Raw genomic sequence first — 24,029 nt, 5'->3', positions numbered from 1 at the left:
TCTGTTAAATTATTGTTGTATCATTTTTTTTTAAAGAAAGAAGAGAGGGAATTCTGTTAAGTTAATGTCGCATCTCTGCCTTCATTTGTTTTGTTTTGTGTTCTGGCAACGGTGGGCGCTGCATGGCGGCGGTTATGTGGAGCTGTCATATTAAAGAGGATAATGTGCTGCTGTGTCTCCTTGTTACCTCTGCTGACTATGAGCAAATTCATCATCCATTCTCTCTGAATGACTATAGCATCTAAATACACTTTCTTCTCTCTTCTGATCAACAGACTGTTATGCTACACCCTTCAAGAATCTATTCCTACTATCTCGCCCACCTACGTAACCCACATACATTCCTGGATAGTTACTTTCTACTACTCCCAATCAATTTTTAAAAATCACACCATACCAAAGTATCATAATCATATTTAAATCTGGACACTGTTATAGAACTAATAACATTTGAGAATTCTGCTTTCCTTACAGTTTTCAAAATTATGTAAAATACAGATTCAGTACCCATAAAGCTGTACATGTACAGCTGTGAACATAAATACTGATACACTTTGTAACAAAAGTGTACAGTAAGTGATAACTTTCACAACCCAGCGATGTGAATTCTGGAGCCCAGTAAACTTTTCAAAATATCTGTACAGGTTCCATATGTGTCTGACTAAAAAGTGGAGCAATTTTAATGTTTGCAACAGTACAGTAGATCAATGGCCTATACAACGATGTTGCTACTCCCTACCTAGGACGTCACTGAGAAACGCAAGGTGAGCAGTCGCCCCATTTGGTGATGTCACATCATCTGCGACCCCATTGCCACCAGCCATTAAATCCCTCTCCGCCAGCTCACCGTCCTCTACCACACCATTCCCCTCTTCTGCTACAGCCTCACCCATCACTCCAACATATGTTCCATTGCTGTGTGCTGCTCCATCCTCTGCATGCTCCTCAATTGCCTCTGCATCAAGCCTCCTCCTATCAGAATTAGGTAAAGCTTTCATACATACAGTATTTAACTCATGCTGACTAACAGGCTTGCCAAAAATGCTTGCATCAGACCTTTCTCATGCATAGTGCAGGTGTATCTTAGCACATACATAGCTGACATACCTTGCAGATTGGATTATAAATCTTTTCCTGATAAGTTACTTGTCCTGTTAATAAATCCCTATTAATTTTATTCAGTTTTAACTTCCATCCTACAAGACTAAGCAGCACCTGAGAATGTGTTCTTGTAGCTTTTTTATGGTACAGCTTATATTTAACATGAACCTACCTTACATTAACATTCTTCTTTACTTTACATACCATATGAAAAGGGTACAGATATACCCAGTTTAACGACCCAATTGGTAAAGTAAAAACCCATCGTTAGGCAAGGTATTATGGATGGGGTGATGAGAGAAGTAAAAACATGAGTAATGGAGAGAGGAATGGCATTGGTAATGAATAGTGATGGATGGAATATCTCAAAACTGTTGTATGCTGATGATGCAGTACTGCTTACAAGCACCAGACAAGAACCTGGTAGGCTAGTGCAGAGCTGTGCTGATGTCTGTGAGCATCATGCCTTGAGAGTAAATGCAGAAAAGAGTAAAGTGATGGTTACTGAGTGAGAAGGTGACTCCCAGTGCGATGTTAGTGTATGGAGAGAGACTGGAATTGGTGAGAGAGTTCAAATACCTGGGTACAGTGATAGAAAAGAGAGGAAAATGTGCAAAAGAAGTTGAAAGTAGTGTGACATAAGGAAGAAAAGTAGCTGGTGCAACGAAGTCCTTGATAAGAAACAGAGGCTTGAGTGTTGCAGTTGCACGAGGCTTACATGAGGGACTGTTAGTGTCAACTTTAACATATGGATGTGAGACTATGGTGTGGCATGGAAATGAAAAGTCAAGAGTAGGAGCAGTGGAGATGGGACTGCTGAGGAATGTATGTGGAGTACAGAAGGTGGACAGGATACGAAATAATGTGATTTGTGAAAGGCGTGGAGTGATGAACTTGGTGGACACCAGAATCGAAGAGAGTGTACTGAGAAGGTATGGTCATGTGGAGAGAATGGATAACAACAGAGTGGTGAAAAAGGTAAACTTGAGTGAATTTGAAGGAGGGAGGAGGCAAGGTAGGCAAAGGAGAAGGTGGAGAGATATGGTGGATGAGTGTGTGAGGAAGAGAGGTTTGGAAGTCAGTGAGGCTAGGGAATTGATGAGAGATCGAGCTGGCTGGATGAATGTTGTGAGGAGAAGTGCATGATCAGGAAATCTGGCACCCCTTTTTAACGTGGCAGCGTCCGGATTGACTCAATCGGATACGTTTATGTGAAGCTACAGAACGTGGTGAAGGTTTTTGGCAAATCCAATAGAGCCAAGATTCCGGGGGCATGAATGATGAGTGAATGGAAGCATGGCCCATTGGACTGGGCAAATTTGGGCTGTCTGGACATTGCTACTCCTCACCCTGCCCTTGGGTGGGAAAGAAGGTCCGGATGATGATGATGATCGTTTCGTTTTGTTTTGTTTTTAAAGGCTCCAACATGCTTGCATGCGTTGGCCTTGGTCACCTAATGGCGGTTCTCCATGCTGCATGATCCATTGCACCCTCCCTGTTCAGTCCCTTAACCCTGAGGTCACTCTTAATGACCTCGTCCCATGTCTTTCTCAGTCTACTCCTCGTAACCCCACCCCCAATATTAACACTTCTAACCTTCCTCACCCAATTATCATCCCCCATCCTCTTCACATGTCCAAATCATCTCAGTCTACCTCTCCTCATCACAACACCAATACACTCCAGTCCCATCCTACCTCTCAACTCTTCCATCGTAAACCCAGACCCCCCAGACCTTGAACGCAGGGACGCACTACACATCCACCTGATCACTGTCATTTCTGTACATCTGAGCCGGCGAATATCCTCCTCCTTCACTGTACTCTTCCCTACATTCACCTTTAGATTCCGTTTCTTACACACTCTCCCAAACTGATCCACCAAGCCTTGCAGCTCCCCTTCGTCTTCATTTAACAACACAGTATCATCTGCAAACAACAGTACAGGGAGTTTCCAAACGCTACACTCTCTCACCAGGGCCACTCCAACATCCACTACCCTACCTTGTACCTCTTTTATTACCCCATCCATGTACAGATTGAACAACCATGGAGACATGACACATCCCTGTTTCAATCCAATATTCAAAGAGAAAAATTCACTTAGTTCACCATCCACATGCACTGCAGCCTTAGCACCATCATACATACTCTTCACAGCATTCAACAACTTCCCATCTACTCCAAATATTCTTAATACTTTCCACAATCCTTGTCTATCCACCCTGTCATATGCTTTCTCCAAATCCATGAAAGCCGCATACAACTTCTTTCTCTTCTCTAGAAACTTTTCCACTAAAGATCTACGAATGAGTATCTGATCTACACAACCTCTTCCCTTCCTAAAGCCTCCCTGTTCTTCTCCAACTAATTTCTCTGTTCTTTCTCTAACTCTGTCAATAAGTATCCTACCATACACTTTTCCTATTATACTAAGAAGACAAATGCCCCTATGATTACCACACACTTCTTTTTCCCTTTTCCCTTTGTACAAGGGAATAATTATACCTGACTTCTAATCCTCCGGGACTCTACCTTCCTCCCAGGCCAATCTGCACATCTTCCACATCCATTCTACTACTATCTCTCCCCCATGCTTCAGCATTTCACCACACACTCCACCAATTCCTGGGGCTTTCCCCAATTTAACTTTCTTCATTGCTTCCACAACTTCTATCCTACTGATTTCTTCCTGTCTTCTCACCTCCCTCCTTTTCCCAGCCATTCCCCAGCCACTTATACTCGCATTACTTCCATCCTGTATGTTCAACAATTCCTTAAAGTGTTCTCTCCATCTGCTCACTTTTTCTCCCTTCTCCACTAGTAATTTACCATTTTTATCTTTCACTCCCCTGCTAACCTCACTTCCACCCTGTCTTACTCTCTTCACCTCTTACCAGAAAATTTTCTTAACAGTCCCTCCACTTTACACTCAAATTCCTCATCCACTCTCTTCTTACTCTCTCTTACTAATCTTTTCACTTCTCTCTTTCTTTCTACATATAACTCTCTCTTCCGCCTCTCAACTTCTTCCACGCCCCTATTTCTCATCCATTCATTGTATCCTTTCTTCTTTTGTGCCACAGCCTGTCTCACCTCTTCAGTCCACCACACTGTTCCTTACACCCCCCTCCGTTTTCTCTTCCCAATTCATATATGCCCAATCGTTCTTCCACTTCTCTCTTATACTCTGTCTTTTTCTCGTCCTCTTGTAACCTTTCCACTCTCCTTGCAACTACTCCTTCCTCTCGTCTTTCCCTTCTTCTATTTCTCCATCTTACTTGGATCCTAATTCTGGCCACCAAGTAGTGGTCAGAAAGTCCACTCCCCCAACCTCTATAAGCTCTTGCATCCATTACACATCTTGGCATCCTTTCATCCACACACACATAATCAATCATTGCCTACCTTTCATGCAGTTCACCATATATATATATATATATATATATATATATATATATATATGCTTCAATGAATGCCAGAAAGGTCTCCCTGGAGCTGAATAAAATTCCCTGGAGTAAGGCAGAATTATATACAACATTATATACTATACACTGACAGCAATAATATGATTCAAAAATGCATCACACTGAATGCAACGATTAAAGTGAACAACCCAGCACTTGATGCATCAGTGCCATGACCTGTGGTGTTTCACATATACTGTATAGCCTGTGGGATGGAGCTGAGAATTTCCCAGGACTCAATTATGACTACATAATAGCTATCTGAGTGAGGGAGAAATGGCATAGACTCAATTCTGTATGGAGGAAAAAGAAAGAAGAGTGAGTGAAGGAACAACACACAGAGGCAGTAAAGGCAATTGGACAAGACACCTGGAGGAGTAACAAGGAGTGTGAAAAAGCCAGGAGGAGTACCAAGCATTGGGAAAAAGTTACTCCAATGTACACCAATTTAGGACATACAACTTAGGGTTAAGGCAAAGCTTTCACAGCCCAGAACATTTAACCTTCAAACTGATGATGTATTTTGTATTGTTTTTGTGATGGACAGTAATGCAGCTTTTACCAACCCCATCACTGCTACACAACTACCCAAAGCTGCATGAAATTGTCCAATACTAACATACCCTGTAAAACACATATAACACTGGTTTCAAGGATTAATATTAAGATAGTGACCTGCTGCCTTGCCACAGTTTTACATGATGGAGAGAGAGAGAGAGAGAGAGAGAGAGAAGGGGCAAGGGGGGCCTGTCCCATTTCCACCTTCAGATCACAGGGGTGTGATATTCTGCAACCTTATTCTTGATCATTCAAGGGTAGGGAGACAGACCAATGTCCCTGGCAACATCTGTATAGAACTACCCCTTGACACCCATGAAGTCATGTGTCGATGTATGTTTCTTAGCAATGCGATACATTGCTATAATGATGAACAATAAGTCAGACACATATTTGGGATAACGACGGCAAAATGGTCACAAACTCACCAGAACGATGACTCCCAGTAAGGTGACTGAGCCAAGATGGTTGCCCATTTGCTGTGGTCATCCGCCTTTCATTCAATTTTGTGTGTGTATGGCCAATGAAATGCCACTGCTATCACAATATAGCAGTGCAAGTAACAAATGGTGCAGTGTGCAATTTTAAACACTGTATACTATTTTTGTTTGACATACTGAAACTTGGGATTTGGAATCATGTGTGGCAACGACAATGCCCCTGGTGGAAAGGGTGGTGCTACTCAGGGGTGCCAAGGGCAAACGGAATGTTTTTATAGATTTTTTATTTGACAATCAAGGGCACCCTCCCTAACCACAATGAACCCATTCTATCGACCTTGGTACATGATAAATCGTTGTGATAGGTTTTCACCTGACATAATCCCATTGTACAGAGAGACATGAGTGTACAGGATTCAAACCTGCCTTTACAGCATCACTGTTACCCTGAACCAAGAACTCTACCACCAGATCATCAAGAGTCATACAAAAAGGAAAAGGTCATGTAACCAAGTTTAAGAGATAATGCCCACACACCATACAAACAGAGTATTATATGGTACCTTGAAGGAAGTACTGGACTGGTGTGATGTCAAGGTGGTTTGTGATGATGCAGTGTTGACGGCAGCAGTTTGATACTCTCATTCATGGCTCTTACACCTGGTAAATCCACACCAGTCACCTGGTGTCAACTGCCTCTAACCCAAACACGATTCTTCATCTCTTGTACCATGTCTGTCTTGGTCATCACATGGTCCTCTGTACTCATCTCCCTCACACTGAAAGAAAAGTGTACAATTATGACACTACACACCAACTTTTTCTCTTTTAGCACCAACAGGGTACTTAGCTATCAATTAAAATTCCTGTACAGAAAACTCCAAAACCATATAAACACAATTTTCAAATACATTTCAATTACTAGGGAACTGTGCAGCTGAAAACAAACTTCATTACTACCCTGATAATTCTCAGCTGATGAAAAGGTGAGGTAAACAACTCAGACCGCGATACAACCCCACCACACCAGAGGGGGGGGGGGTTGGCTGTCGACAGCCGTGGTTTAGGGGTTAATATCTGGGCCAAGTTAAGGTGAAATGATTATAGAAACAGGGTTACTGGATACAAGGCATGACATACCAGATTGTTTATGATATGAATGACGTGCAGTACATACACAATACAGTATCATCCTGCTGATATTGCTAATGATGTAATGATGTTTTAAGCCTAGGTTATGAGGTTAATGTGTGTGTGTGTGTGTGTGTGTGTGTGTGTGTGTGTGTGTATTTTTTTTTAATGCTTGGAAGAAGGAACTAAAGGCCAGGAGCCTGCAAACCGTAAAAAAAAAAAAAAAAGCGAGCCAAATTCAAGATCCGACCATTTCAAGATGCGTGGACACACTGCGTTTGAAAGACTAGAGATCATAGCTAGCAGGAAATACAGAGGGAGGCAGTTCCAGAGTTGACCTGTTGCATGAGGGACTGGGAGTAACAGTTAACTCTTGCACCGTACACAACTAATTAAAAAAAAATCCTATCTACACTATAAATTATAACTAGGAATAAATTCCCATCTCTCCCTACAACTAAAAATAAATGAACAACAGAATATGATGCTAATCATTCCATACCTTACTAGGTAAGACTGTACTGGAGGATTATGTACAGCCTTCACTAACCTCATACCAGGGGACTGATGCTGGAGTAGGGAACCTTCAAATGGTGGCACTGATGTAATGGGGTGGCTCAAATACCATGTTATACAAATATCTATCAGCTACTACCGTAAAAAAGGCAGCAGGACTCGCAAATAATTTATTGAAGTCCACCCTCTGTTGTGACCGAGATTTTAGGTTGACTTTGTTCAAATCCCACATCAGACCTATCCTGGAGTTTGCCTCCACTGTATGGAATACAGGCTACCATGGAGACCTGAGGCTCCTGGAGTCTGTACAGCGCAGATGGACTAAGCAAATCAATGGCCTGTCTGAACTCAGTTATGCTGACCGTCTGAAAACCTGGGTCTGTATTCTGTGAAAGGGAGACTGATCAGAGCTGACCTCATTAAATGCTGGAGAATCTTCCATCACCAGTCCCCAGTTGCACCACCAGAGCTTTTTTCTCTTCCTTCGTTAACTCACACCAGGGGCCATAGATTCAAGGTGGCCAAGCCCCGCACTTCAGCCGAGTGTAGACACAGGTTTTTCAGTATCAGATGTATAGACCTCTGGAACTCTGTCAGATGATACTGTTCGTGCTGACTCAGTTGCATCATTTAAAAAGTCCCTCCACTCACAGCTAGGTCACATCTTGTTCGATTATATTGAATAACTACGAATCATAATTCGAAGTCCTTCAAGTAGTGCAACTACCGTGCCTATGCCACAAAACTCAGCCTACCTAACCTATTTAACAAAATGAATCTAACCTAATTTACCCTGATGGTCCTTTCTGACTCATCCGACATGCTATCGCAACCTAACCTAACCCAAGATCCTCGAAATTACAAATATTAATAGAAAATAGAAATATTAATTTGCACACGAAAACACACATACACTAAATGACAGCAAAAATCCACTTGGTATGTTAAGATCGCCCGTTAAAGACGCGAAAAAAAAATAAATAAATACCTTGAATTATGAGCATCCCATTTCCGTATTTCGTCAATAATCTGTCTCTGAAATATTATGATAATTCGCTGCATATTACGTGGCTATCTTTTGATGCCCCTAATATATAATGGAAATGTTTTTACGGATAGTGTAAGCAAATTTAACTGTGCACATTTGTCACCTGGCCACACCTTACAGTTCCTGGGCCGACTACACACGGACGAATTTCCTCACATTATCCGTAAAATCATTTTCACTATACATCAGAAAAACCACAAGATACCTACCTAATAGGGAGTCAATCATCGCTATGTTTGTGACACAGATTATTAGCGATACATGGTAATTACACCGCACCTACTGTAATGAAGCCTACCTCCATCGTCAACAACCACCTGGTTCCAATAATGGTGCAACATTGCATATTACATACAAGCATTTCTTGTACCTGTAAGTTTAATTAAAACTTTGGCAAGAAGTTATATATATATTTTCTAATGCAATGATCTTTTCTACGGCTGTAAATACGTTCATTAACGGCCGAAATCTTCAAGTGTCTGTATGAGTCGAAGGATTTGCATTTGTTAGAGAGTTATGGGCAGGCGGGAAACCTTCGAATTTTGGGAAAACTTGAATAATACAATACTCAGGCTCTACACTCCTCCCACAGTTCTTTGTGACTAGCACCAAATTCTGCAGATTAAGTTTTTGCTATAGTATTCAAGATGGCAATTTAACGCCTAGCTAAACTGGTTATACTTTAATGCAGCTAATGCCAAAATAATTCAGTTCCCATTAGGCCATAGGAACATAACTATTAACACAGGCCAATATGACAGATCATGAGAGGGTTAAGATGACTATTAACTATCTGACTTATGTAATACTTTTTTTTTATTTTAACCCTACTGAGCTATTGACTATATGAATTTACCTCTGTGCAGTCTATCAGTCAGCCCATCTGTCTGCCTATTAATCTATCTTTGTCTTTCTAATGTGCCTGTCTATTTATATCAGGCACCTTAATGGAGGGATGGAGTGGTCTATGAGAGAGGGGGTGTGAGCTGGGAGCAGGGCAAGATGGCAGGGGACAGGGCAACGTGAAGGCGATTTGTTTGTGGTCACCCCTTACAGGTTTAAGGCGTTTGGCGATAGATAGATAGATCGACCTTTATCAATGATGGGTTTGTTATGAACAAATCACCATGTCATCCTGTCCCCTGCCATCATGCTGCCCTCCCTCCACTACTTAAATTTCAACAACTCACCTGACAATGACTCCCTTCATCCTTTCTCTTCACCAGTGGTAGGTTTACGCCTTAACAAAAAATTTCTAGGAGCAACCAGACAGATGACCGCTTTATGGCACTCACTGCATTCATGCCCTGATGAGCCTAGGGTTACAGCAAGTCTGGCACATACAACCTACAGTAGCTACCTACAAACCCTCAACCACTCATCTGTACTCAAGGTGCCACAGACTTCACAGTGAATTTTCCTTAATTATCATTCACATTATACTACAAACAGAAATTGTGTTATTAAAACTATATACAGTTTTTATTGTCAAGTAACCATAATTTGAAATGTCAAATGGACCCATCACCTGCAGACCAGCAATCGTCCCTGCAGGGCCATCCCTTTACTGGATGGATGTTGCATCTGTCGCCCCACACAGTTAGCAGTGGCACCTTATCAGGCTCCACATAACCTTGCCAGAGGGAGAAGCCTTCTTGTGGTGGCACTGATATAACAAGGCAGCTGTTCTACCCCTCACCTCCCTCCCTATCCCCTGAAAAATGGACTACAAGCAGGAAACATGTCATATGTGACATGTGATTCCACCCATTCCAAATCTATGCTGACAGCTGAAGTGATGTCCTGATATAAGCTTAGGATGTGATGATGTTTGGCAGTGGTGGTGTTAATGAGGGTGGTGCTGATGTTCATCAAGCACAGTACTAAATACTTGAAGTATGCTATGTCAAAAATACAGCAATATAGCTCAGTGATACATTCAAGTTCAATAACATTAAAAATTTACTATTCTTAATGATCTGTGTACACAGATGAATACGCAGGAGGCACAGACAGGACCAGATATGTGGAAAATGAACAAAATAATTAACTCTGGTATGAACACTGTTTACACCTCTGATATAACTTAGCTATTTGAGCACTTAATGTTTGTGTAATGTTAGCCACAACTCACTCCCTGTCCTCCAAAAGAGGTTAGTTTCAGCCTCCGGTCCATTGGGTTCATGTCCAAATGAGCTTAGGGGATGCACCAGCACTGTCTGGCAATTGCTTGGCAATATTAGTTGTCAGTGGGGAACCTTTCAAGGTCTGAGTTATGAAACCATCTTGAATTTACTCTTGAATCTTGAGGGACATCTTATGTATCTTACTTTGGCCCATGTCAAAACTTTTACTCACCACTGGGAACCTCCAGAGGTCTACAGGCTAATTTTTCACTGAAGTAAGCTTCAAATGTTGAATATTCCAGTGAAGATTATCATACTTCCATATTCTGATACTGTCAGCTGTGAGGGAGGTGAGAGAGAGAGGGAGACGACCAACAAAATAACATTAACACTGACCAACACAAGCCAAGTTCTTCTGAGTACACATCCCAGGCATGATGTGAACAATTCTGAGTGACCAATTCATCCATCCATCCATCCATCATCCAATCCTATGTTGCCCCATGAGGAGCGTAGAAGCCCGGGGCTAGGCAGTTGGTCCTGACGTTTAAGATGAGACCAATTCGTATGGTAAAATATTCCGAACTCGTGCGGTGCAGACACACACACTAACCCTGTGCTTCATTACCTCTGCCAAAGAGGTTATATTTTTGTCTCTCTTTGTCTGTGTCTGTCTGTCTGTCTAACTGTTAGCAACATTATAGAAAAATGTGAATGGAACTGCACCAAATAATGATTACTGACTGAGGACCAGCAAAGGAACAAATGATTAAATTTTGGAAACAAACAGATCAAAGGTCAAGGTCAAAAAGGGTGGTGGTGCTACCTGGGCAGAAGTATGCACTCCCTGAGTGCTGTTGTTTCACCATGTCAATTACATACTTCAGGCAAGTGTGTCAGCGGCCTTATGTGTACAATCAACATGACGTTACCTAGGCCCATGTGGCTCATGATTTTGTAGACAGGTGAAGTGTATATGAGTGGTCCAGGTTGGTGGAGCCTATGGGTGTGTCTAGTGAGGGAGAGAGTGAGTTACCCGAGCACCACAGTGATACACCACACACCTGCCATGCATAGACAAAAAAATCTGTGCTAGACTCTACCCCATTTAAAAAAAAAAAAAAATACTTTGGTATAACTCCACTTTTTAAAAGCTACAAATATTTTGGTACCCTTTGGCAATTTATACACAACTTGAGCATACTGTGAAAAATGATCTGGTGCTAAATAATTCTTTGCCAATGCTGCCAGAATATATCTTGATACATATATTCACTGCTTGTTCTATCCCAAACATCTTTGCTTTTCCTGCCTTTCTCCTGCCCTACTCTACCCTAACCTACTCACCTTTTCATCGTGCAGTCCTGATGCAACCATATAGGCGTCTCCAATGATCTCGATCTTGTACACTTCGTAGAGTTCGATACGAGAGACGAACATCTTGTAAGGTGCATTGAGGAGCGAGATGACCTGTTGATATACAAGCAGGGAGAGAGTTGGTGTTGGTGTTGTTCATCAACCTGTCTGCCTGGCTGAGCTGGCAAGTGGTCTGGGAGAGTTTGTGAAAACTATGAGAAGGATTTAATTGATGTACTTTATTATCTTGTGGTAGGTGGTGGTGACCATCATCCACTCACTTGATGTAGTGCTGCCTACTTACTCCTTCACCTTTATCATTCTTTCTCTGTGTCTGCCTGCCTCACCTTCCCATTTCCCTCATTTTTCCTGTCATTTTTTATTCCTCCTCTTTCCTTAACAGAAGGCTTTACATTGCATGACAAGCCTAATGGCTGCCTGTATGCCAGGAAACCACTTACAAAGCTGGGTGGTAACCATATAACCAACCCACACGTGTTACCTACGTGTCCACAAGTGGTTTGGCGGAGAGTTAGTGCACCTCCCCGTAAACAACTAACTCAAATAGCCACCCCTTACGGGATCATGGCGTCTGGCTTTAGGTGGATAGACAGTGATGCAGAAATGAACAGTATGCAATGTGAGCTGAAAGAGATGGTATCGTATCATGTTAATATCATCTAACTGGTTTTCTTTTATGTAGCTAATGTATTACGAGAGATGGCATTTGTGTTAAGACTGGTGAAGGAGAGTAAGAAGAAAGTGGATGAAGAGTTTGGGAGGAATCTGAGTGTGAAATGGAGGGAGAGTAAGAAATTGTTTTGGAAGGAGGTAAATAAAGTAAGGCAGTGTGAAAGGGGAAATAGTAGGGGAGTGAAAGATAGGAATAATAGATTGTTGGTGGAGAAGAGAGAGAAATTGAGGAGATGGAAGGAGCACTTTGAGGAATTGTTCAATGTAGAAAGTGAGAGCAGTGTGAGTATAAGTGGTTGGGGAATGGCTGGGAGAAGAAGAGATGAGAAGAGGGAGGAAGAGATCAGTAGGTCGGAAGTAGTGGAAGCGATGAAGAAGATCAAATTGGGAAAGGCCCCAGGAATTGATGGAGTGTGTGGTGAAATGCTGAGGTGTGGGGATGAGATTGTTGTGGAGTGGATATGGAAGTTGTGTAGATTGGCTTGGGAAGAGGGAAGGGTTCCAGAGGACTGGAAATCAGGTATAATTGTTCCTTTATACAAAGGAAAAGGGGAGAGAGAAGTATGTGGTAACCATAGGGAAATTTCCCTTCTTAGTGTGACTGGTAAAATATATGGTAGAATACTCATTGATAGGGTTAGGCATATGACAGAGGAGCTAGTTGGAGAAGAAAAAGGGGGATTTAGGAAGGAAAAAGGGTGTGTAGATCAGATATTTGTTCTAAGATGTTTAGTGGAAAAGTATCTAGAGAAGGGAAAGAAAGTGTATGCTGCCTTCATGGACTTGGAGAAAGCTTATGACAGAATAGATAGGCAAGGTATGTGGAAGGTATTAAGAATATATGGAGTGGAGGGGAAATTGTTGAGTGCTGTGAAGAGTATGTACGAAGGAGCTAGGGCTATGGTGAGAGTGGATGGTGAGCTGAGTGAGTTCTTTGATCTCAATGTAGGACTGAAACAGGGTTGTGTGATGTCTCTATGGCTGTTTAATATATACATGGATGGGGTTGTAAAGGAGGTGCAAGGTAGGGCAGTGGATGTGGGGGTGGCTCTAATGAATGAGGGTGAGAGTTGGAAGATTCCGGTGTTGCTGTTTGCTGATGATACAGTATTGTTGAGTGAAGATGAATGGGAGTTGCAAGGTTTGGTGAATGAATTTGGGACAGTGTGTAGGAGGAGGAAGCTGAAAGTTAATGTAAACAAAAGTAAAATTATGGTGTTTGAGAGGAATGAAGTCACAGAATGTACAGTGAGGTTGGATGGTGAGGATATGGAGAATGTGAGTGCATTCAAGTACTTGGGTAGTGTGATGAGTAAGGCTGGAACTTTGGGGGATGAAGTGTGTGACAGGGTACAGCAGGGAAGGAAGGTTGTTGGTTCACTGAAAGCAGTGATGAGAAATAGAGAGGTGAGTATAGAAGTTAAGAAGTCACTGCATGATAGTATTGTGATCCCTACCCTGATGTATGGAAGTGAGGCGTGGACCTTGCAAGAGGGGAACAAGTCAAGAGTGAGAGCAGTGGAAATGAGTTACTTGAGAGGGGCATGTGGAGTGACATGGAGGGACAGGTTGACGAATGAAGAAGTGAAGGAACGTTGTGGAGTACATGTGGATGTGGTTGAGAAGATTAGGAGAAATACACTGAGGTGGTTTGGACATGTGGAGAGAATGGAGAATGAACGTGTATGTAGGTGAGGTGGAGGGAGGCAGAGGTAGGGGTAGACCGAGGATGAGGTGGAGGGATGGAGTTGAGAGGTATATGAGGGAGGGGGGGTGAGTTGGGGGAGGGTAGTCAAATGGTGGGTGACAGAGCGACTTGGAGGCGTTTTGTCTGCGGCCACCCTTTGCGGGATTAGGGCGTCGGGCTATAGATATATATATATATTTTTTTAATGCAGATAACATATTCTGAGGGATAGTACTGTGTTAGTACAATCTATCAAGGTGTAATGTATGTAGATAGTCCTAATGTGTTAGAAGGTATGATACTTGTGTCAATCTGATCTTTGTAGTTTTATGTTGATACAGTAGCATGAGAAATGGCAGTTTTCATTATGGTATCCTCTATACACTTTCCCTGTGTGCAGATACTGTATTACTAGCTTGGTTTCATCTGAGAGAACTGGGGAACTGAGTCATCTATCTATCTATCTATTGCCAGACGCCTCAATCCCGTTTGGGGTGGCCACAAACAAATAGCCTCCACATCGCCTTGTCCCCCGCTATTTCACTGCCCTGCTCCCAACTCACACCCCCCTCTCTTATATACCTCTCCACCCCATCCCTCCATCTCATCCTCAGCCTCCCCCTCCCTCCACCTCACTCACATACACTCTCTTCGTCAGTCTTTCACCCTCCATCCTCTCCACATGGCCAAACCACCTCAATGTGTTCCTCATAACGCTTCCTATCACATCCACATCCACACCACAACGCTCCTTTATATCCTCATTCGTCAGCCTGTCTCTCCTTGTGACTCCACAGGGTCCTCTTAAATAACTCATTTCCACTGCTCTCACACTTGACTTGTGTCCTTCCAACAACGTCCAAGCTTCACTTCCATACGTTGGCGTTGGTATCACAATACTGTCATGTAGTAACTTTTTCACTTCCATGCTCACTTCCCTGTTTCTTATCACTGCTTTCAAGGAACCAGCAACCTTTCTTCCCTGCTGTACCTTTTCAAGCACTTCATCCTCCAAACCTCCATCCTTACTCATCACACTACCCAAGTACTTAAACGTACTCACATTTTCCAATTCCTCACCATCCAACCTCGCTGTACATTCACTGACTTCACCTCTCTCAAAGACTATCACTTTACTCTTCCCTACATTCACCTTTAGATTCCGTTTCTTACACACTCTCCCAAACTCATCCACCAAGCCTTGCAGCTCCCCTTCGTCTTCACTCAACAACACAGTATCATCTGCAAACAACAGTACAGGGAGTTTCCAAACTCTATCCTCTCTCACCAGGGGCACTCCAACATCCACTACCTTACCTTGTACCTCTTTTATTTCCCCATCCATGTACAGATTGAACAACCATGGAGACATGACACATCCCTGTTTCAACCCAACCTTCAAAGAGAAAAATTCACTTAGTTCACCATCAACACGCACTGCAGCCTTAGCACCATCATACATACTCTTCACAGCATTCAACAACTTCCAATCTACTCCATATATTCTTAATACTTTCCACAATCCTTGTCTATCCACCCTGTCATATGCTTTCTCCAAATCCATGAAAGCCGCATACAACTTCTTTCCTTTCTCTAGAAACTTTTCCACTAAAGATCTAAGAATGAGTCATGGCACCATTAAATTTAATGAGTCTTTTCTGTCCAACTCTAATGCAAGAATTAACTGATACTTCCAGTCCTTCATGAATGCAACAGGTCAACTCTGGAACTGTCTTCCTTTTCCTGTATTTCCCACCAGTCTTTTCAGCACACTGTGTCTTGGTATCTCTAAAATCTAAATGAACAGATTTTGAATTAATCACTTCTTATTTTTTCCTGAAGGGAACAATTTTATAGGCTTTCAGCCTCTGCTTCCTTCTTCCCTGGCTAAACAAACAGAAGAAAAAAATAAAGAGAGGAAATGGAGGATAGACAACTTATTATTTTTTTTTTTTTTTCATGGCACCTTCAGAGTTCCACCACAGAGCAGCGTTGTTTCAATTTGTTTATACAGGCTCCAACATGCTTAATGTGTTGGCCTTTGTCACTTTATGGTTCTCCATCCTGCTTGATTTCTAACAGCCTCTGTTCAGTCCCTTATCCCTGGGGTCACAATGTATGACTTCATCCCCACGTTTCTTTTCTCTCTCTCTCTCTCTCTTTTTTTTTCTTTTTTCATCTCACAACTCTACACTGTGTGGTAATGTATGTGTTCAATATCTCTCTATCTGTTTATGTATTTATCTAAATGTACCTATATGTGCATGTAAATATGGTTGTATATGAATACATATGTATAAATGTGGCTCTGTGTATGTGAATTTCAATGTGACTATGCATATCAAAACATGACTATATGTATGTGTACATAAATGTGCCTGTATCTGTATGTATAGGTAAATGTGCCTATATGTGTATAAGTATGGTACGTAAATTTGGCTGTATGTGTACGTGTATGCAAATGTGCACGTATATGGACCTGTATGTGCATGTGTACATGCATATGCCTGCATGTGTATGTGTATGTAAATGTGCATGCATATACGAGGTCTATTCAGAGGGTATCTAACCTTAGACATGACGAGCTTAGAGCAAATCCTGTATAATACAGTTAGGTAAATTAGATAGGTAAATACACACACACACAAAATCATCAGGTGGCTACTTACTTGATAGTGGAAGCAGTTGACTGAGAAGTGGATGACCGTCAAAACAGGTATTTTCAACAACGGAGATTCCATGACCATGCAGCTTCCATAAGGCAGATTCAATGTCAGAACCTGAAGAATATATTATAAATTAACACTTTTCATCCAAGACCCTTGATTAATTCACTGACCCTCAGGTGATAACTATCTTTAGTTAGTATCATGTGATTTTATTCAACCCAAGCAAGGCCTCGTATGTTGGGAGTCGGGACTTATAATCGCACCTCCAGTTTGAAATGCCTATTCTAAGCTGAGAATAAAATGGTTAGAAGATGTTAAGAATAAAATTAAAAAGACACTGGCAGGAATAAACTGAGCGAGATAAAGTGAACAGAAACATGTGATGGTAACACGATTAAAATCACCTTTGGGTAATCAGTCCGATCACCTGGCACTATCGTGCATAAATTAAGTCTATCATGCTGATAGGGGAAAAAAAAAATTCCTGTAAGCTGAATATAACTGCTCTTTTTACAAGGAATAATGCTGCAGAGGGATGCCTTCATATGGTGTGGAACATGTATAGTTGGACAGCTCCCCTCCTGGGTCTACAAACACCCCTAATCCCCTCCCTATCCACCAAAGTGATGGTAAAATACACAAGCAATTTCAATCTTCAGTCCACCAGGTTCACACACATACACACGTTTTCGTTTTTAAAGGCTCCAACATGCTTGCATGTGTCGGCCTTGGTCACCTAATGGCGGCTCTCCACGCTGTACGATCCATTGCAGCCTCCCTGTTCAGTCCCTTAACCCTAAGGTCACACTTAATGACCTCGTCCCATGTCTTTCTCGGTCTACCCCTCATAACCCCACCCCCAATATTAACACTTCTCACCTTCCTCACCCAATTATCATCCCCCATCCTCTTCACATGTCCAAACCATCTCAGTCTACCTCTCCTCATCACAACACCAATACACTCCAGTCCCATCCTACCTCTCAACTCTTCCATTGTAAACCAAGCCCCTCCAGGCCTTGGAGGCAGGGACGCATTGCACATCCACCTAATCATTGTCATTTCTGTACGTCTGAGCCTGCGAATATCTTCCTCCTTCACTGCCATACAGCATTACACTCCTAACACATGCTGCATACAAAGACCCCTTAGCACATAGGGAGAGCCCTCTCAATGTCAGGAGAGGCAAGAGCTCCCTGAACTTCTTCCAACCACTTCTCACCCTAGCCACAGAGCTACCTCCAGCACACAACATGTCTCCCAAATAACAAAACTCTTCCACACACTCAAGAGATTCACCAGCAAGTTCAATCCTTTCACGTCTGACAATCTCCACCTGCTCACCCCGGCACGCCGTACAAATAAAATCAGCATTATCTCGTAGTCTACCTCTGATACCACTACATCTCTTATGCACCCATTTATCACACACACTGCACAAGATGGAATTGCTTCCCACGCCCTTGTGGCAAACTGCACATGGCCACTCTCCCTCGTCTTTGACAGTACCGCCACCAACCCTAGATATCATCACTTTTGTTTTATCTGCATTTACCCTTAAACCCTTTTGCCCCATACCATCTCTCCACTTCCTAAACCTTTCCTCCGCCTCCCTTTCATTCTCTGCAATCAAAACCAAATCATCAGCATACAACAACTCCCACGGGAGTCCGTTTCTAAAGTCACGTGAAATGGCTTCAAGTACCATGATAAACAACATGGGACTCAAGACTGACCCCTGATGCACACCAACATTCACAGAAAACTCATCACTCAAATCTCCATTCACTCTCACCTGGGTGTGAGCACCCACATACATGGCCATAACCACCCTAACCAGCCACTCCTCCAAGCCAAGCTTTCTCATTGCCCACTTCACCACCTCTGTAGGGACTCTGTCAAAGGCCTTTTCCAAATCAACAAAAACAAAATAAAGATCCCTTCTCCTACCAATACATTTTTCCTGAAGCTGTCAAACAATGAATATGGCATCAGTGGTCCCCCTACCTGGCATAAACCCAAACTGCATCTCATCAATATTCACTCTTTCTCTAATCATACCTTCTAAAACTCTCTCCATTACCTTCATTATCTGATCTAAAAGCTTTATACCTCTGTAATTTCCTCATTCCAGGGCATCACCCTTCCCTTTATACACATTTACAATTACACTCTTCAGCCAATCATCTGGGACAACACACTCATAAATAATCCTATTTATCAGGTCAGTGACTAAACTCACCCCTGTATCGCCTGAGGCCTTCAACATTTCGGCAGTCAACCCTGACACACCTGCTGCCTTCCCCACCTTCATCCTGCCTATTGCCTCACTCACAGTAGCAGCATCAATCAAAGGGCAAGGGCCAGACACTGGATCTGCTGGCTCCAAACCCTCTCTGTCCCAGTCAAACTCCTTCATTCAACAACCGGTTATAATGCTCTCTCCATGCATCTTTAATATCCTCACTGTTCAGCAGTACCCTTACTTCATCATTCTTCACACACTGCTCACCTATAATATCCCGATTATCCCTCTTCACCTGACCTGCCACCCTAAATATCATATTTTTCCTTTCCCCATGATTTAGGTTATCAATTAAAAGTCTCTGTGACTCAGACTTTGCCCTGTACCTGGTATACCTCTCTTCTAGCCCTATGCTTGGCAGCCAAAAATTCCTCTTTGCTACCAACCTTCTTCCATTCCCGGAAAAGCCTTCTTTTCTCCTTAACTGAAGCTTCTACACCCTCGTCCCACCACCAAGTTACTTTATGTCTTGGTGGTCCTCTTGCCCAACCGCATGTTACATCAGTAACTCTCAAGAGATTGTTCTTGAGGGCTCTGTACTGTTCATTAACGCCTCTGTCTACAGCTCCCTGTTCAGCCACCACTCTCCTCAACTTGCTATAGAAGGCATCCCTTACTACTTGGTTTTTCAGCTTCCATATTTTCCTCCTAGGTACATAAGTCCCCTTTTTCATCAATCGTTCCTTAAGCACCATATCACAAATCAGTAGTTTGTGCTGCTGCACACACTCCTCACTTCCTATAACTTTAACATCCCTCACTAACCTCCTATCGGCCCTCCTAACCAGAAAATAATCTATCTGACTGCTATTTCCCCCAGACTCATACGTAATTAACCTACTGTCTCTTTTCCTAAAATACGTGTCGCACACAATCATGTCCGTTGCCTCCCCAAACTCGAGCATCCTTTCCCCTTCTGCATTCCTTATACCATATGCACATCCCTCTTGCACTCCTTCATAACCTTGTGCTCAGTGGCGGCGCCAAGGGGGGGCTTGCAATAATGAGCCAAGCCCCCCCATCAGCAATATTGCCAGATTCCAAAGGCGAATTTAGGCAGGACGTCCCTTATTTGAACTTTCAATTTTGTATTACTATTTACAAATAATACACAAAAGTTGACGAAACGAAGTGTTATAAGTTTAGGAAAAGATTCAAGACAATAGATTAAATCGTGATTATTATTTTTAGCTGTTAGCATTTAGCAGATTCTGAATTATAGTAATTTCACGGAAATTACGGAAAATTTATCAGTTGACTCAACTTCTAAGGAAAACTTCCAGCCTAGTTCTAATACTAAGGGTAACTTATGTTATAATATATTCTGTGAAATTCTTGTAATTCAGATGGTTAGTTTACATATCCTATAATGAAAATGATAAGTGAAAGTAAAATACAGCATTATTTTATTAAACTACATTAGCCATTCTTTTAGTGTATTACGACTGTACGATTATTATCTCGTCTTCAGAAATATAATTGAATGTCGATTATGTCATAATTCGAGGCAGGAAGTTAATAAATTTGAATATATTTGATTAAAATGAAGTAAAGGATTCACACTGCTATAGGGCCTACATGGTCCTAGGCTCCTAGCCTAGCCCAGCATTCACGAATCAAGTGCACGATGAGCCATTCCTGTTCGATTCCCGTCAGCTACCAGACCAGTCTACCACGCGACGCGGTTGTGTGTAGATCTCCGAGTCTGTTGGCTGTTAATTGCTTAGTGCAGTAGACACTGAATTACTGAGCAGCTGAGCTTATTAGTTGTGGTTTTCGTCTTGCACTGATTTACAGGTATGGTGTAAGTTGATTTTTTTCTACTTACAAATGTATATAGGCTACTATAAGATTATAAGAAGCTGTGGAAGGAAGAATAAAATAGTGTGAAAATATCTGGTCTGTTGTAATGCTAATATGCAGTTTTATGCTTCTGTGATCTGTGTGCTTGTTTATGCTGTTTTCCCTGTTTATGAAAGTAACTGATGGTGGTTTATCATATTTGATCACATAGGCCAGGTTGATCATGGAACGCTACCTGTTACCCAAGATTCCCAAGAAGAGGCCGTGAGATGATGATCCTCCTACAGACACACCTGCTGTTAATGAGGACCTGGACAGTGGTGATCGTGATTGTGAGTCTGCAGCCTTACTAGGTGAGGCTAGTGCAGAACCCCAGCCACAAGAGGGCACTTCTCACACCCATGGTGAGAAACTACTACCTGGACCCAAGGACCTGAGCCAGCTTCCAGATAGTGGTCCCACCTGTCCAGACTTGAAGAGATACCCAGCCACAGAATACAGTGGCCAGTCAAGGTCATTCAACAAGAACTGGCGTGATCATCATTCGTGGCTGGAGTACTCCACGACCCTAGATGCTGCATTCTGCTTTGCATGTCGTCATTTCGGTCATGTACACTTAAGCAAATGTGAGAAGTCCTTCACCCATGACGGCTTTCGGAACTGGAAGAAGGCAACCTCATCTCTGAAGTCTCATGTTAATTCAGCAGGACACAAGTTTTCTATGCAAGCTTGGACAGAGTTTAAGATGCAGAAAGCAACAGGTTCTAGGATCCTACATGCTTTTACTACCAACCATGAAAAAACTGTAAAGGAAAACAGACATTACATTAGAGCAGTAATAGACGTACTGCTCTACACAGCCTGCCAAAATGTTGCCCAAAGAGGTCACAAGGAAGACACTGATTCTGGCAACAAAGGTAACTTCCTGGAACTGCTGGACCTGATTTCCAGGTATGATGACATTGTCAAAAAGAAACTGAGTGGTGGTCCTGGCAATGCTAAATATACGCACCACGATATCCAAAATGAACTGCTCGCCATCATAGCTTCAATAATCAGAGAGGACATCAGCAACGAGGTCCTAAGAGCAGAGCATTTTGCCCTAATGGTGGATGAGACCAAGGATGTCAGCAAACAAGAACAGCTGTCCATTGTGGTGAGGTATCTCCACAAACAGAGCCTTCATGAGGTGTTCCTTGACTTCACAGCAGCCGAGGGTCTGGATGCAGACTCATTGCTCAACAAGATCTTGGAGACCCTGGCCAAATGTGGTACTGACCACAACGCCTGCATTGGCCAGTGCTACGATGGAGCTGCAGTCATGTCAGGGCACATCAGTGGTATACAGGAGAGGTTTAGGAGAAAGGTACCACAGGCTGTGTATGTCCACTGTTATGCTCACAGGCTCAACCTTGTGCTCGTTGATTGTGTACACAATATCCAGGCTATACAGAGCTTGTACAAGTTCTTCTCTACGTCAGTAGTACATGAAGAATTTATAAAGGTGCAAAAAGAATTAAATCCCACAAGGCAGCACATAGAGTTGAAGCAACTGTCTGACACAAGATGGACCTCCCAACATGCTGCTTGTCTGGCAGTGAAAAGAACCCTACCTGCCATAGTGACAACCTTGAAACGTCTCATGGAGGGAGACAATGCACACAGAGCCACTGAGGCAAAGGGCCTGTGCATCCTGCTAGATCAGCAATTTGTGACAATTCTGATGGCCATGGAAAAAGTGTTACTGATGACCAAACAACTGTCAAACCACCTCCAGTCACATGACCTTCAGCTGGCCTCTGCAGAGGACTTGATGCAGTCTGTCATGTCTGGACTGACAGAAATGAGGACTGAAGCTGCCTGGAAGGAGTTAGAGGAGGCTGCTGAGGATTTGTGCAAGGTAGTTGGGATACGCACTGAGACTGAGCGTCCAGGTAGACAACGATCTGCTCCCAGACACCTGGATGAATTCATCATAACATCCAGTACAGGTCAGAGGGATGGAGCTATACCAGATGCCAGGAGAAGGACCTTCTATGCCATCATAGATAGAATGCTCAATGAGCTGAGCAGGCGATTTTCATCTGATGCCTGTAATGTTCTGATGGGTGCTGCTGCCTTGAATCCTAAGCACATTACATTTCTGGACAAAAAAGCGCTGTCAGGAATGGCAGCCAGTTATGGAGTGGCAGAGGGTGATCTTGCAGTGGAGGTCCACCAATTGACAAGACTAATAGCTAGGAAGAGAGACAATGGCCTGGAAGTGTCCACACCACTTGAGCTCGCAGCCATGCTGGAGTCAAACAAGGACACCTTTATAGATCTGTATAAACTTGTATGCATTGCAGTGACCCTCCCTGTCACCTCAGCTGCCTGTGAGAGGAGCTTCTCATGTCTGAAACTCCTCAAGACATACTTGAGGAACAGCAGTGGCAACAACCGCACCAGCAACCTTGCTGTAATATCAATTAATTCTAGGAGGGCCAAACAGCTGAACATTGATGCCATTATAGACACATTTGCTGCCAATCACCAGAACAGGCGCATAGTTTTAAAGTAACGTGACAGTCGTTACACCTTGATTTAAAAATTCTTCTGATTCTTCAGATTGTATTAACTTCATAACATAGAATTTTTTTCTGTCATGTTAACTGCTTGCTTACACATGATGTCTAAATTAATTGAGTTAAACTTCAATCTTATGGAATAAACTGGAAATAATAAATGTTATTATGTTGCATATACATTAATCTGAATTTCCTTGCTAGTTTTATGTATTTCATTTGGCAGAATTTTTGATGAGATAAGAAATGTTGTACATTAACACCGCAGTTTCAAAGAGTACAGGTGTCTAAAATGAACCTCAGTACATTCGGATATTATGAATATGTACATATCAATTTTCCATCAACACTTCAGTTTGATGACATTTTGTGAAGCCCCCCCACATTTTACCCCAGCCCCTCCTCAGCCCCCCAATGAAAATTTCCTGGCGCCGCCACTGCTTGTGCTGCTTCACCTACATGACCATTAAGGTCCCCTCCCACAACCACTATCTCATCATCCTGCATACCACCCACTACATGCATTAAATCATCCCAAAATCTATCTTTCTCTGCTTCATCCAATC

The 24,029-nt window shown here is 42.5% G+C and overlaps 1 protein-coding gene across 1 annotated transcript; it reads left to right on the top strand.

Moving 5' to 3' along the window:
• The first annotated feature begins 12,327 nt into the window (after positions 1-12,327).
• Positions 12,328-23,459, top strand: LOC145389556 (zinc finger MYM-type protein 1-like). The gene is made up of 2 exons (XM_080264818.1): positions 12,328-12,382; positions 21,187-23,459. The coding sequence occupies exons 1-2, from the start codon at positions 12,328-12,330 to the stop codon at positions 23,457-23,459; spliced, it is 2,328 nt and encodes a 775-aa protein (XP_080120944.1).
• The last annotated feature ends 570 nt before the right edge of the window (positions 23,460-24,029 follow it).

Source organism: Coenobita brevimanus, unplaced genomic scaffold (genome assembly GCF_032717465.1).
Source record: "Coenobita brevimanus isolate Jiangsu-jjx unplaced genomic scaffold, ASM3271746v2 jjx.HiC_scaffold_1244, whole genome shotgun sequence".
Classification (NCBI taxonomy): Eukaryota; Metazoa; Arthropoda; class Malacostraca; order Decapoda; family Coenobitidae; genus Coenobita; species Coenobita brevimanus.
Note: the sequence above shows the minus strand (reverse complement) of the source record. Positions and strands in the feature narration are given on the sequence as shown.

Coding starts and splice junctions, on each gene's coding strand:
- LOC145389556 (XM_080264818.1), top strand. CDS start 12,328: ATGGCGTCTGGCTTTAGGTGGATAGACAGTGATGCAGAAATGAACAGT. Junction 12,383..21,186: donor AGAAATGAACAGTATGCAAT/GTGAGCTGAAAG, acceptor ATCCTCCTACAG/ACACACCTGCTGTTAATGAG.